General features: G+C 39.9%; 1 protein-coding gene across 1 annotated transcript in view; it reads left to right on the forward strand.

Moving 5' to 3' along the window:
- The window catches only part of LOC132557045 (uncharacterized), a 135,316-nt gene extending 119,380 nt beyond the window's left edge, over positions 1 to 15,936 (forward strand). The window contains exons 105-108 of the mRNA XM_060221509.1: positions 6 to 1,054; positions 1,427 to 1,527; positions 5,754 to 5,967; positions 6,720 to 15,936. Of these exons, the coding sequence (XP_060077492.1) occupies positions 6 to 1,054; positions 1,427 to 1,527; positions 5,754 to 5,967; positions 6,720 to 15,936 (10,581 nt within the window). The remainder of the gene's footprint in view (positions 1 to 5; positions 1,055 to 1,426; positions 1,528 to 5,753; positions 5,968 to 6,719) is intronic.
- Positions 15,937 to 16,080: the final 144 nt, after the last annotated feature.

Here is a 16,080-nt window from a genome sequence, read left to right on the forward strand (position 1 = left end):
TTCAGGCCTACTATTCAGTGTTTAAAAATGCTAGAGGACGAATGCGAATTCGTACAGAAAAAGTTGCCCTCGAAGTCCATAACACCACTGTTGTGTTCCTCCTCAACACAACAGCTGTTGTTACAGAGACAAACAAAAAGCTCTGGAATTCAATATACATCAACCAAGAAAAGGCAGTAGTCTCCAAAAAGAACAAAAAGAATATATTTGTCAACAACGGAGACTGCAAACTCAAAATAAGAAATCCAAGAAATCGCAGATATGTGGTCAAACTGGATGACATTGGCTTCAAGATGGTAGTGCAGCCACGTAAAAACAACATTCTTACTGTCATTAAGATTGCGGAGGACTACTGTTGTAATGCTATAGAACGAGGTATTTGTGGAGATTGTAATGGCTGTATGGAATCAACTACTTGTGGTATTGGCAATACAACAGCTATCATAGCATCAGCAACAACAACACCAACGCCAGCAACAAGTACTGCCAACCCGGTGAGTGGCTCCCAGTCTACTACCTCTGACTGTGTGTTCGAAGTTTCTGATGTTGCGGCATGTTCCAGTGGAGAGAGTCAGGGTGGAGGAAATACGGTGTGCTTCAATGATTCCTCTATAATTGCCAGAAACTTAGATGTATTCAATTCTAGTTTCATCACACTTGAGTTCCTGGTCAAGACCTGTGCATCACCAGAATGCTATGGAACAATGTTGTCATTCACCAAGTTTGAGACATTCACCATAAAACACCTTGGTACTGTAGTGTTAGGATATGGAAACTATGTATATGATACTGGTCTAACACTGGAAGATGACCAGTGGAATCAGATATCTCTTGTTATTGACAGTAGAAAGTTGTGGAAGAGACTCTTTATCTATGTGTTTAACTCAGCTGGCATGATTAAATATGACAAGATGATATACAAAGGAGTTACCCCCCTTATCAATGACGGTACCATGGTACTTGGTCGCTGGCAGCCATCCTCTGATGGAGGAAGTGAGCAACCATTAGACGAACACTTTGTAGGATGTATAGAGGAATTACGAATTTGGAATTCGTAAGTATTTATTTGTTCATCTGTTGAATCATCTGATTTACTGAAGTGTTGGTTATGTTGCTGTTAGCCATCTTATAAGGTTTTCCAACAGAATGATATTTGTAATTAAACAGACAGAAAATTGCAGAACCTTGCATTCAAGTTTTTGATTGATTTGGAAAATTGTATGACTTTTTTCTGGCATTAAGACTTTTTATGAAAACATAATTAAAAAAGTCATTTGTCAGCTGTCTTTTAAAATTGACACAGTAAATTTATGTTCTAAAGCTACATTGCACTTACTTGATCATTTGGTTCCTGCGCAGATTGAGTTTAAGCAATTTGTTATTAAATTAAATTGAAGTATTTTTTATTTTGTATCCTTTTAAATAGGTACTTTTCAACGCTGAGCATCCTTACCCACTGGAACAGGGCTTATGATCCTGTTACGGAAGATAATCTACAAATTCTTTGGAAATTTGACAGAGAAGAAGGTAAATTCTCTACAAACTCTGTGATCTTAATTGAATTTAATTATTTGAAGTTTTTCAAAGGACCACTTAAATACACGTTTTTTCTAAAATCACTAATTTATCACTTTGGTTTATGAACACAGTTTGATTGACACTGAATGTTTGAAATATTACATGTAGAAGTGATGTTAATGATTTCTAGCAGTATCTTGCCAGAAGTTTCATGTTGAAATTTAAAATCTAGTTGTATGTAGGAATGGACAGCAAATGTTGACATAATGAAAATGGTTAAAAAAGCTGTAGGGTATAAATCTGACACAAAAAGTTACAGAAGCAAATTTTTTTGTTTGAAGAATGTAAGTTAGTAAAAGATTGAATAATTATGTAGTGAGTTAATTGTCCAATTATGGCAGAAATTTGCCTCTTTGTTTATCTTCATATTTGTCAATGTTAAAAAAGATAAAACTCAATTTCCTATTAGCACCATGAAATCAGTGTGCTCTAGAAATGAATAAGGGTAAGAATACATACAATAAACATTATGTCTTGGTTGTAACCAAATAATACAATACTGAGTGCAGAAAAAATTTTGTATATGCAACAATAGTCAAAATTATCTGCACTGCATCTCTGATTTTGCTTTGTTTTCTGTATCTTGTTATATATGGAGATATGACGGATTGCTTTTTGCTGCTTCTGTGACCCAAGGTCATATACATAATAGCAAATCAAAGTTGTGCTGGCCAATTTTGGAAAGTAGAATGAGGGAAAAATTTTTTTGAGAATTGTCATACAGGTTGCTAAGGAAGTCCATGTGGCAACTTCTGTGTAAATGCCTACCACAACAAAAATTTGTATACACTTGTGATATGTGGGTTTACTTTCCATTCATAATGGAAGCATGCCCCTTCTCTCTATCTTCATATTGTGGATGTTTAAAATATCTACAATATTACTTTTTGCCACATCTGGCAAGGCATAACTTTTTGATCAATAGATAAAAATGACCTTTGATAATTACAGAAGGTCATTAGAAGGCAGTTACATACAATAAGCCTCCATTAGATCTCCTTGTAATGAAGAGCAGAAAACAAAGTGAAATTAGAAATTTTTCTTTTTTTGAATTGTCATTTATTAGCACATTCATACCACAAATGCATTAATTAAAACGATGCAATTTTACACCATTGTAATTTCCACCATCACTTGTTCAAGTTATTTCCATGGTAGCAGAAGAAAGATAAATTTATATCACTAATGTTGGCCTTGTGAAACTTTATTTCAGATCCAGGACAGAGTATGTTTTACACTAAATCTACTATATATTCCACTAACTGTGTGTCTCCTACATCTGACATAATCCTATATCTTAATCCACATGAGGATCTGACTGCTACATGTGACCTTATCCTTTATCTTAATCCACATTAGGATCTGTCTCCTACATCTGACATAATCCTATATCTTAATCCACATGAGGATCAGACTCCTACATGTGACCTAATCCTATATCTTAAATCCACATGAGGATCTGACTGCTACATGTGACCTCATCCTATATCTTAATCCACATGAGGATCTGACTGCTACATGTGACCTAATCCTTTATCTTAATCCATATTAGGATCTGTCTCCTACATGTGACCTAATCCTATATCTTAATCCACATGAGGATCTGACTGCTACATGTGACCTAATCCTTTATCTTAATCCACATGAGGATCTAAACTCCTACATGTGAACTAATTCTAAACCTTAATCCACATGAGGATCTGACTGCTACATGTGACCTAATCCTTTATCTTAATCCATATGAGGATCTGACTGCTACATCCACATGACTGACTGCTACATCCATATATCTTAATCCACATGAGGACTGCTACATGTGACTCCTACATGTGACCTAATCCTATATCTTAATCCACATGCTACAGGATCCACTGACTGCTACATGTGACCTAATCCTGATTATATATCTTAATCCATATCCTACAGTGATCCACATGAGGATCAGACTCCTACATGTGACCTAATCCTATATCTTAAATCCACATGAGGATCTGACTGCTACATGTGACCTCATCCTATATCTTAATCCACATGAGGATCTGACTGCTACATGTGACCTCATCCTATATCTTAATCCACATGAGGATCTGACTGCTACATCTGACATAATCCTATATCTTAATCCACATGAGGATCTGACTCCTACATGTGACCTAATCCTATATCTTAAATCCACATGAGGATCAGACTACTACATGTGAACTACTCCTATATCTTAAATCCACATGAGGATCTGACTCCTACATGTGACCTAATCCTATATCTTAATCCACATGAGGACCTAATCCTTTATCTTAATCCATATTAGGATCTGTCTCCTACATGTGACCTAATCCTATATCTTTATCCACATGAGGATCTGACTGCTACATGTGACCTAATCATATATCTTAAATCCACATGAGGATCTGACTGCTACATGTGACCTAATCCTTTATCTTAATCCACATTAGGATCTAAACTCCTACATGTGAACTAATTCTAAACCTTAATCCACATGAGGATCTGACTTCTACATGTGTACTGATTATATATCTAAATCCACATGTATCCTACATGTGACATAATCTATATCACATGAGGACTGCTACATGTGACATGTGCTACATGTGACTGATTATATATCTAAATCCCTTTACTCCTACATGTGACATAATCCACATATGAGGATCTGACTGCTACATGTGACCTAAACTTAATCCACCTATACATGTGAACTAATTCTAAACCTTAATCCACATGAGGATCTGACTTCTACATGTGTACTGATTATATATCTAAATCCACATGAGGATCTGAACTCCTACATGTGACATAATCTTATATCTTAATCCATATGAGGATCTGACTGCTACATGCACAAGAAGTCCAACTTCTATGACTTAATCAGATTTCTACATGTGACCCTTTTGATTTTGAGATTAGACAAAAATATTTATATTTTTGCATACATATGTATATATGCTTTCTCTATACAAATGTGTGTTCTTTATTTAGTCTATTTTTAGTTTGCTTCCCTTAACATATAAATTGTATAGCTGTAATTTCAAATCTATCATCAAATGTTTGGATATTTTGATTGCTTTTTGCCCATTGATCTGTCGTCAAACAGTCCGTAGCAATTTCACCTTTTATCTGGAGAAGCACAGGATGGATAATTCTCAGATTTATTATATAGGTTCCTCTTGGTCCCTAGGTGTGGTTAGTTTGTTTTTAAGATATTAGAAAAAAAATGGCTGACTGGTGTCTGTCTTAGATTTTGAAAATGTTGTTTATTGTAATTCCTTGAGAAGAACATCATGAATCTTTTGTATGTAGATTACTCCTAGTCCTTTGTTAGGCCCATTTGATTTTAGGACTGATAAGACAAAAATAATTGCTAACAGGTACCCCTTGATTGCTCGTTATGCCCTTTTGACTTTTGGACTGAGGCCCAGCTTGTGGATTTTCAGAATGAAAATTTGTTATCGCTATAATTTGAGAATTTCTGGTTGGCCTCTCTCCATTTTCAGTTGTTGATTACCCTAACTCCTTAGATGTGGGCTATAGATTTTGGGACTGATCAGAATGAACAAGCTGGTCATCATCTTGGACTTGAGAGTTAAAGATTATTATTGTAATTTCATATAATTTAGAGCAAAAATAATGCAAAGTAAAGAAAAGATGGGAAATGATCCAACTTTTGAAGGGAAATTATAGATCAAACAATGGTGGTTGCTAAGATCCACTAGGGATCTTGTGTTATACTATTTCTCACTTTCGTTGACAATTGTTGATAGATTTGTCGTATTTACACATATAATAACTGTATAAATTTTACATATTTGTTCTTGATAAACTTATGTATTTACTCTGTTATTTGTACTTAATGTAAAAGTTTTCGTTGAAGTTGTAAATCTTGCTAGGCTGAACATTAATGTCGCTATTATATTTATTATGTATCTAGGTAAAAATGAAACTATTTTATCAGGCAGTATATAATGTGATGATGTTTTTTTGTAATATTTTAATATGTGTATGAAATTTATAATGGAGGTGAACATTATATTCCTAATGGTGATAAAAATATTTCTTTTTGACATTATTTTAATCAAACTTGATCTTGAATGACTGCATACAAATATGTATAAACAGTCAGTACAGATCTTATATCAGAACATTTATTTATCATACAGAACTAAAGACCTATGATGAGAGTGATACTTACTACTTTGAAACCTTACCTAACCCATTCCAAGGAGGACTTCTTGTAGCATCAACAGCACCAGTACCATTCTACGAATCCTCGTACGAAGTTGTTGGAACTGCACGCCGCAGGAGGAAACGATCAGTGACGGTCAATTACAACACATTCTGTGATCGTGTTTTCACATCCACTGCATTCTCCAGGTAATTACAATATTCAAATATTCAATGAAATACAAATTGTTAGACCATATTACTCATCACTGCATTGCTGTACTTCATTAAATCTAGATGTTCATCAACTTCAAATTCATTTCTTAATTCAGACTGACAGTATGTTGTATACATTTCCACTACAAAATTCGTGAGCTGTGTGGATCGGTAAAAAGAATGACAAACTGAATTTAACAAATGATAAAGAGCCATGATTATGTATTCCATTCATTAAAATATTTAGTCATGGAATAAACAGAAACAGGAAAGTCATTGGATACTGTAAACATACTTAATTTGGCACAATAAAATTTATCACCCGTTTTCACAAAGTGGTGTACAAGCAACATGTAGAAACCTCAGTTTTTAGAATCATGTTTAGTGTGTAACTTTCAGGGCAAAAAAAAAATTTATTGACATTTACAGTAAGCACATATGAAATCATCAAAAAAATGATGTAGTGTCTTGATAATTAAATTGATTCATGGCCTTATCAACTTAACTAACAAGTTGTTAATATGATTGATTCATTATTTGAATGAGTGATTTATCACTTGAAAATCTTTACTTCTAATCTGGACCCCTCTCCCTCTTGTAATTTTGAATTCATTAATATCTATAATTCAATGATTAATTCACTTCAGATGGTATTGAATCAATGTGAATGATATTCAATAATTACGGTAATTTTGAGAAATCTTCTGATAACAGACTATTGACAAAGGTTTTGCGTTTGTTTGCAGTATTTGTGCCCCATCTGGAGCCTCTGTTCAGACTTACTACCAGGGTCAGTGTTCAAGCGCTGTAGATGATGATGAACTAGAAGATGTTTTACTGGACTACTCCACCTACTGTGAAAATGTCCTGTCTTTGAGTACCTGGCCTGGCTACACCCTTTGCAATGACACTGACTTCAACACAATGTTTGGCAGCTACTGTAATCCAGAGTGTTACTACGGGACCAAGTCAGGCACAGATTGTGTCTGTCTCTATGGCTACTGGAACACTACATGCGACACAGAATGCCCTGGTGGCGCCACTAATCCATGCTCTGGACATGGTACGTGTGATGGTGATACTGGCCTTTGCACATGTCCTGTAAACTATCAGGGAGCTGCAGACTGTTCTTTATGTACATCTGGATGGATTGGAACTGATTGTGAAATATCCGAGAACCTTGCCATGGTAACAGATACACGACTTGCCTCCTCTAATCAACTAGGATATATGTACAACTTGGATGGACTTGGTTTTCTTGTCAGAACCATTGGAGAGTATATTTTACTGATGATCAGTGACAATGTTCTTGTTGAAGCAAAGATGGTGAGCTGCTACCATAACTTTACGTGTACCACCTTTATGTCCTTCAGGATTGGTGACAACACTAACGGTTACATGCAAGTTACCATTCAAACTCCAACCAAGCCATTTACAAATCCCACTGTTTACTTGAACAATGCTCTGTATTCATTGGATTCTCCAATCTATTACCAAGGCTTTTCCATGGAGAGAGAAACAGTCAATAGTTTGAAATTCACAATAAACAACGATGTAGTTCTGTTGGTTCGAGTTCAGAGTCGGTTCCTGACCCTGCAGGTTACAATGCCTTTAAGTCTTCTTCCTGTCACACAAGGATTACTGAGTGGGTCTGGTTCTACCTTGAGCAGTGACAAGTTACAGCACTTGCAGCAATCACAAAGTGTACAGCTGGGTGTATGCAACTCCGTGGCTGGTACCCAGGCCTACTCATCCACACCAGTGGGAGGAAGTATCACTTGGTCTAGTGTGAACATCAACAGAACAGCCTCTGCAAATACCTTCACCGACATCAGCAGGTATCAAGTCCAGACATGTGACAAGATCATCTACTATCCCGATGCTTCTTATGAGGCACAGATGAATGGCGGATACAGTCTGAAATATGATACCTCTATTGCCATGGCAGAGGTTATTGACTTCAACACTCTTGCTGGAACAGATATTACCTTTGAATTTGTGGTCAAATTGTATTCAACAAGCACTTACGGCGGAGTTTTGTTTTCCTTTGTCAATGAAAAATCTCTAGTTGTTCAAAGCAGAGATACTATCGAAATAATTTATGATGGCACAACGTATGCCTCCAATTTAACCTTGGAACGAGATGTGTGGATAAAGATGGTGGTAGTGTACCAAGGAGCAAGTGGACAATTTGATATTTACCAATTCAACAGCACTGGATTTGTTTACAGATATACTGATACACTTCCACTTGGAGTGTTTACCAACTCAGGCACTTTGTCCTTAGGACAGTGGATTCCTGCAAAGCTGACAACAACACAAACACAACCAGTGAGTCTTTCTGGCGAATTGGATGATTTTCTGGTATGGAGGATTAAGATCGAACCTAATGTAATTGTAGATGTCTGGAGGATGCATCCACTTGATGTCAGCCATCTACTGCTTCTGATGTGGACATTTGATGAAGGTTACGGGTCAACCTCATATGATGGATTACAGGGCAAGACATTCACTTTGCCTGAAGCTCCCTGGTCAGTACCAACATGGGTTCCTTCTGACTTGGTTTACGATAGACTGTCCTACCCAGGCATTTCTGATGTTTTCTACACCAGTGATGCTCAGAGGTTGCAGGGAGAAGAAATTTGTACAGAAATAACCAATTCTACATCTCAGTTAGGAGCACTGTGCAGCGCCATAACAGAGTCAACAAAGCAAGTGTTTTACCTGCAGTGTCTCCATGCACTTACCGGCAGTAGAGACAGTATTCCTGCGTATGATGTTGTGGTATCCTATGCTGAGATTTGTGATCACTCACTGAACATAACAACTGCTGAAACAGCAATATGTAGCCAGCTGGACCATGATTCCAAGATAAACACTCTCTGTGACACCAGTCAGTCCTGTTCCTTTGGAACACCACTCTTGAATGGATCATGCATCTGTACTTCTGGTTACTATGGTACAACCTGTTCTAGCCAGTGTCCTGTAAGTTCATCCAACCCATGCAACAACAAGGGAGTATGTGACGCCTTGGGAACGTGTACATGCGACTGGAACTGGGGCGGTACCACTTCCTGTACTTCCTGTAGTAACGGAATGGATGGTCTTGATTGTCAGGTGTTAGTCACTTCAGCCATCACTTCAAGTGGCAGTCCAGTTGCTTATGTGAGTGGATCCGGAGCTTTCATGGGATTCAATGGCAAACAAGTAGCACTCGAAGATTTGAACGGTCTTTACACTGCCTTTTACAAGGCAGGAAAGATAGACATCCAAGTGTACAAAGTTAGCTGCCATGTTGGTTCATGTATTGCGGCAATTGGTATAGCAACAACCGATGACGAAGTTGTTATTGTATCCGGAGGTGCTGATGCATTGCCACTTGTTTATGACAACAATACACTAGTTACATTGACAACCCTGTCAACGGACCTTAGTTCAACCTTCAAAGTAGAGGTGAAATCTCTCCGAACGGTAGAGCTGACAGTGAAGACACCAGAAACTACAACAATTACACTTCTGATGCAGGATTATTCTATTGATATGACGATTAAGACAGTGACTGCTGTCTGCACGGGTAGTTCAGGGATCATTGAAGCTTGTGGAGCTACCAGTGTCTACACAAGTATGAACAACACCGACCTTGAAACCCATATCAATACCAACTACAGGGCAACCTCAGGGCCAGTTGTCAACACACTTGGGTCAGGCATTATTGGGGATGCCGGATTTTCCCTTGCATTCAACAGGACAGCAGCCACAACATCGGAGATTCAATATGGGTCCAGCTACTCTCTGAATGGAAGAAACTTTAGCATCAGTGCTTACTACAAACCAAATGCAGATGGCGGTGTCATCATGTCTTATGGCAGAAATACAACCTTTGCTATACTCAACACAAACCCACTTGCTCTACAATGTGGAACCACAGTTGTTGAGAGTTCAGCTTCGTCAACCATTGGTTCCTGGAACCAACTTGTACTATCCTTTGACACCAGCTCTAGCACATTAAACTTGTACCACTACAGTACAAGTACAAGCATCATATATCAAACCCTGTCCTTCAGCTGTTCAAATGTATTTTCTGCTAATGGAACAATCGCTCTTGGTGCCTGGACACCTTCAGTCGATGACATAAAACATACGGTGAACGCTTCCTATGAGGGATACATCGATGAAGTTTCGATCTGGACTGAAATAATTCCTACTGAACTCATCTTCCAAGCCCAGAGTTTAAACGTAAAAGTATCTGGATTTGCCAGTAAAGTGTCATCTCTTTACATGTTCTCAGCAGGAGTTGGATATAGCGTCTACGACAGCATCCATGGTAACACCATTGATTTGCCAAGATCACCATGGCAATCTCCCACGTGGACTATTTCCGATTTGTACCTTAGAACAATAACATCAGAAAGTACAACTGCTTCTACAACAACGCTATCAACTGCAGAGCCCTTCTGTGCCCAGTTCTTCGGATCTGGTACAGTTAGCTCCAACTGTGGTGGAATGTCTTCACAGAGTCTTTGGTGGTTCAAACAGGAGTGCATTGAAGTTGTTACCAACACTGGAAACTTCAGTTTAGGTATCGTCCCAATGGCAAGTTTCATAGCTACATGCACTGCAACTGGTGGATCTGCGACCAACCTGTACAGTGTCATCGACTCCTTAACCAATGTAAATATCCCAAGCTGGATAACAGACGAGTATAGGACATGCTACTTTGGCGTCTACACCAATGGTACCTGCAAATGTAACTATGGATTTTATGGATCTCAGTGTGACAACACTTGCCCCAATGGCTTCATCAATCCTTGCAACGGTTATGGTTCCTGTGACACCAGTGGAACCTGCCAATGCGCTGGGCATTTTACTGGAGCAACTTGTGACAGTTGTGCAACCGGATGGAGCGGAGACGAATGTATCATACTCTCAACTGGACAAACCACCAGTCAGGCAACGCTGGTAGCACAGGGAACAACACTCGGCCAGGTTGTGACTTTGGATGGAATAGCATTTGACGTTACCAGCATAGGAATCTATAACTTGCTCACTGATGCAGCTGTAGCAAAAGCTTTTTACGGTTATTTCGCGCAGTGCGATTCATCGGTTTCCGGAAGTGGCTTTTTATGCATGAATGGAATGGTGATAGAACATGCATCAGTCTATTATGGAATTAAGACAGATAGTTTCCAAACCACACAATTGGTTGTATACACCAATAGCCTGCCAATCAATGTGTACACTTCCCAGACAATCGGCACGATGACCATAACCTTTGTTACCTCTACTCGAGCTGAAATCACGTTCACCGACTCTGAAATCAGCGCAAAGGTGTCCCTGATCAGTGGCCGTCTTTTAACAACAATATCTGTTGAACAACAGACTTGGGTGTTACATTCAAACGACCTGAGCGGACTTCTGTCATCATGCAATACCACTGAATCAATCCTACTGGGTACATGTGGGGTGACCAGATCTCAGATATGCAGTGGCACTGCCGGGTTTACATCAGCCTCCGGATGTGCTTCTTCACTTACCATGGCAGCTTTATCCACTTTTGCTAAAACATTCACCACTAATGACACCACAATCGTTAGTATGATGAGCAGTACATCTATTCCCACTGATTCCAACTGTCTTCTCTATAGTGGGAGTGGCAATAGTGTAGAAGGTCTGTTGTTACCTGCAACCTACATGACTCTTGAGTTGTATGTAAAACCTACAGCAGTTGGCGGCATCATTTTTGCCTATGGAGTGAATGGGAACACTTTCCTTTTGGCAGACACCAGTGCTGGACTACAGATACAAGTTCAGAGTACAGTGTATCCGACAACACTGAATCTAGTGCTTAATGTCTGGAACCAAATCAGCTTGGCATATAGACCAAATGTTGGACTTCTAGAAGTCTATGTTATTGACAATGCTGGTGTATCCAACGTGAAGGCAGTGCCTGTCGATTCAGCTGTTCTGGCATCCGGAGGAACACTGACATTCGGTCAGTTAGGCACTGGTATGTCTTCTACACTCGCGGGGTCATACACTGGATATATTGACGAAGTGCGGATATGGGAACGAGTTCATAACCCTACAGTGGTAGCCAATAACCCGAAACTGACAGTTTCAACAAAAACACCAGACCTCTACCACGCGTGGTCATTCAATGACGGAACAGGTATCAAAGCAACCGAACTGAAGCAGAACCAACACATATATGCTCTAGATATTGCAAATCCGCCGGTGTGGGTCGAATCGGATCTGGATTTAACCGAGGATCCTGCTATCTCACTACCAGACTACACAACAACTTCACCCCAGTCTGTTGTATCTACAACCATCTGTAATACGCTAATACAAAGTACAGAAATGACAACTGCGTGCACAGGACTCGCTGATTTACAGACTTCTGCCCTCCAACAGTGTGAAGCACTCGTGACAGCCACTGGAGATCAGACTGCTGCTGAAACAGTTGCGCTTAATACTGCCGAATTGTGCCAGGCAACCAACAATTTGACTCAGTCTCCTGTAGAAACACTGTGTACTTCTTTCAGCAGTAATACCAACTATCTTTTATCCTATGGGGGTGGATGTTCTTCACAATGTGTCTTTGGATCAACCAGCACTGGATCCTGTGTATGTGATTCGAGCCATTATGGTGCTAGCTGTGCTAGCACATGCCCTCTTGGAAATTCTGGAGCTTGCAATGGACAAGGTACATGCGAGTCAAGCGGCAGTTGTTCATGCACCTATCGCTTCTACGGAAACACTGTCAGGACTTCGGCTTACTGGGATGGACAGAATACCAATGTTCCTGTGTCAGGAACTTCTGCATCATGTTCACAATGTTCCAATGGATGGGCCGGGAAGGAATGCACGCTTGCAATAGAAGCTGCCAGTGCAACCGCTTCAAACCGTATTGGATTTATATATGGACCTTATGTAACAACTCTCGACGGCGCCTCATACCAAATCAACTCGGTAGGAGTCTACAAGGCTCTGACTTTGGCCGGAGTAGACGTACAGATTCTTTTTACTCCATGTCCAGGAGACATCAATTGCAGAGAAGTGAAAGAAATTGCATTTGGAAGCTCGGTCAGTATCACAATCAACAATGGCACAATGGAACCAACAATAGCAGGTGCCTTGCAGGTTTTCCCTGTTACAACCGAACATGGAAGCGTTACACTGAAATGGATCAAGGAGCCTTATATCAGAATATCTGTTGGAAGTAGTAGTGCTGTTGTCTCTTACAGCAGCATGGGTCTCATCTGTAGATTCAAAGTAGTTTCGTCAGACGCAAGCACAAATACAGGGCTTTTAGGCAACAGTGATGGTTCTTGGTGGAAAGATTTCCTATCTAGTACTGATAGTTCCATAACAAACACCACGGTAGCAGAAGACCTTCTGACCAAAACGTATGTCGGGACAGTATTTCAAACGAAAGCAGGAGAACAAACATTCACTCCAACCGTTCTTGATCCAGCATATGAGGCTAATATTACAACAGCAGGATATGTCATGCATGTTACTGATCAGACAATTGCATTTACGTCTGTCCACACGACCGCAGATATCACTTCACTTACAATTAGCTTCTGGCTTCGTGTCGAATCACATTCGTCTAACAGTCACAGCGTGATAGTGTGTAACACTGGAACTCACAATCTGGAAATAGTGATGTTGAACGGTAACCTCCGGGTGATATGGCAGAACACGTCTATCGCCGACTCCATAACATTGACTACGAACACATGGACGTACGTCGCATTGGCCTGGCAGTCCTCGGACGGAAGTCTAATGGTGTACTCGATTTGCAACAATGCACTGCAATATAAAGCATTCAGTAATGTTCAACTTGGAAATAGCATCAACATGGACAGCATATCAATCATAGGAAATTCCGCGTCATTCGTAGACGTTGAAAATTTGAAAATGTGGAATAAGGTAAAAACAATTCAAGAACTTATATTGGACATGGAGAAATACCAGAGCTCAGACATTGATATGAATGGGTTGTTGATCCTGGCACAGTTTGATGAAGGTACTGGAGCTACCACAGCTTTGTCTTACTATCCTACGGCAGGAACGTCAAACGTTGTTTCCGGATCGATATCCGGCGGCTCAACAAGCACTGTGTGGATGGCATCATCGGCTCCTATTCCTAGTTTTTATCCGGCCCTTGACATACAATCAAGTATCCAAAGAAATGATACGTTGAGTACTTGTTTATCAGCATTATCCGACCCTCTTTTTTCACAACATTGCTCTGGTGTCGACAACCTGAAGGATTTCCTGTTGGAAGTCTGTATCACTGAATACGAAAAACTCGGTAATTTAACAACAAATGAAACTATCCTGTACAATATGATCTTTTACTGTCAGGGAACTTTTGACGTGGATGAATGTGAACTTGACGGCTATTTCGACTTCTGTACCGATGAAGAATCTCCTGATGATGGAGCTGGTATGATCATCATCATCATTGCAGGAGTCGGCGGGTTTTGCCTTATCCTCTTTATCATTATAATAATTTGCTGTATCAAGAAGAAAAAGAAAAAGAAGGCGGTCAAAGACATGTCGGAGGAAGATTATGAAAATGAAGGGTTTGACACGTCATCTGATTACATAGGAATAGGAGGCATATCTTCCACTGCCAACTTCTTCCCTAGCCAGCCACCATTAAGAACTGATCGACGTTTCAGTAGGCAGCACTCTATGACATCTATATCAACTGCTGCCTCTGCTTCGTCTATCGTGTTTGGCGAACAATTTGGACAGTTAGATTATGATGGCAGACCGCCATCAGGACTTAGCGATTTGTTCCGTCCAGACCCGCGAAAGAGTTCATTCTCTCCTACTCCATCATTTGATGGAAGACGTGGTTCCTCAATTACCGTTGCTAGTGCTGATAACTCGTCTGGGATGCAAACAAGCTCTTTCATTTTGCCCAAGCCACCAAAGAAATCCTCTGCTATCCGTCCAGAGAGAAGTAATAAAAGCGGGAGACCGTCAAATAGTCGTCCTAGCTCAACAGCGAAAACGCCTGATCCTAAAATTCTGCCTGAGGATCTTCTAGAAAGTATGGCTTCTCCAGGTAGTCCACCGCCTATCCCAGAGACTCCAGATTTAATGTCATTCCCGGAGGATGGCATGGAGACGCCAACTCCATTTGTAAGAGGGCCTCCTGGAGAATTTATGATGAGTGCAGAAAAAGACCCATTCGAAAGTATTTCTGAAAATCCAATGCTAGCTATGCAACAACGAAAATTCCAAGACGATGACAAGAACGTACCAGCTATGTCGACTTTATTTTCTAAGAAACCAAATGTCCCTGTCAATCGCTTGCCGAAATCAAACGCACCAAAACCAACTTTTAACAAATCTGTCAGTAATGTCAGTAGCTCGAGTAAAAAGGAAGCACCTACACCAAAGCGTCAAGCAACACCAAAAAGCGTAGCATCTCCAAAAAATGAAGCAACACCAAAAAGTGTAACATCTCCAAAAAATGAAGCAACGCCAAACAGTCAGGCAACACCAAAAAGTGCTGCAACACCAAAAAATGAAGCAACACCAAAAAGTGTAACATCTCCAAAAAATGAAGCAACGCCAAACAGTCAGGCAACACCAAAAAGTGCTGCAACACCAAAAAGCCAAGCTACACCAAAAAGCCAGGCAACTCCAAACAATGGCGTAACCCCGAAGAGCGAGGCAACCCCTAAAGCTAACGTGAACTCACCATCAGCTAAACCAATGATTGCTAACACAGCTGCACTTCCAAAAGACTTTTTTGGAAGCTCAGAAGCCCCATCAGCACCAAGACCTCCACCTCCAACAGAACCGGAAGTTGATTATTCTGATGAGGATTCAGAGCCAATAAGTCCAGGAAGTCGACGCCCAAGTCATTTTCTTAGTGGACCAGAACCTACCAATCTGGATAGATTCTCTGTGAATCCCTTTTCATCAAAGTAACTGAAACTGTGTCAATAGTCAGCCTCGGACATTAATGTTTCGCTGGGAATGACTTCCATTTTTTATTGGAAAATAATTCCATGTGCTCTTATGTAATACTAATTGATTGCGATACAAATGAAGAGCTTGTTATTTAATGTTTTG

Source organism: Ylistrum balloti, unplaced genomic scaffold, assembly GCF_031769215.1.
Source record: "Ylistrum balloti isolate Yb309-2 unplaced genomic scaffold, AGI_CSIRO_Ybal_v1 Utg370618, whole genome shotgun sequence".
Lineage (NCBI taxonomy): Eukaryota > Metazoa > Mollusca > Bivalvia > Pectinida > Pectinidae > Ylistrum > Ylistrum balloti.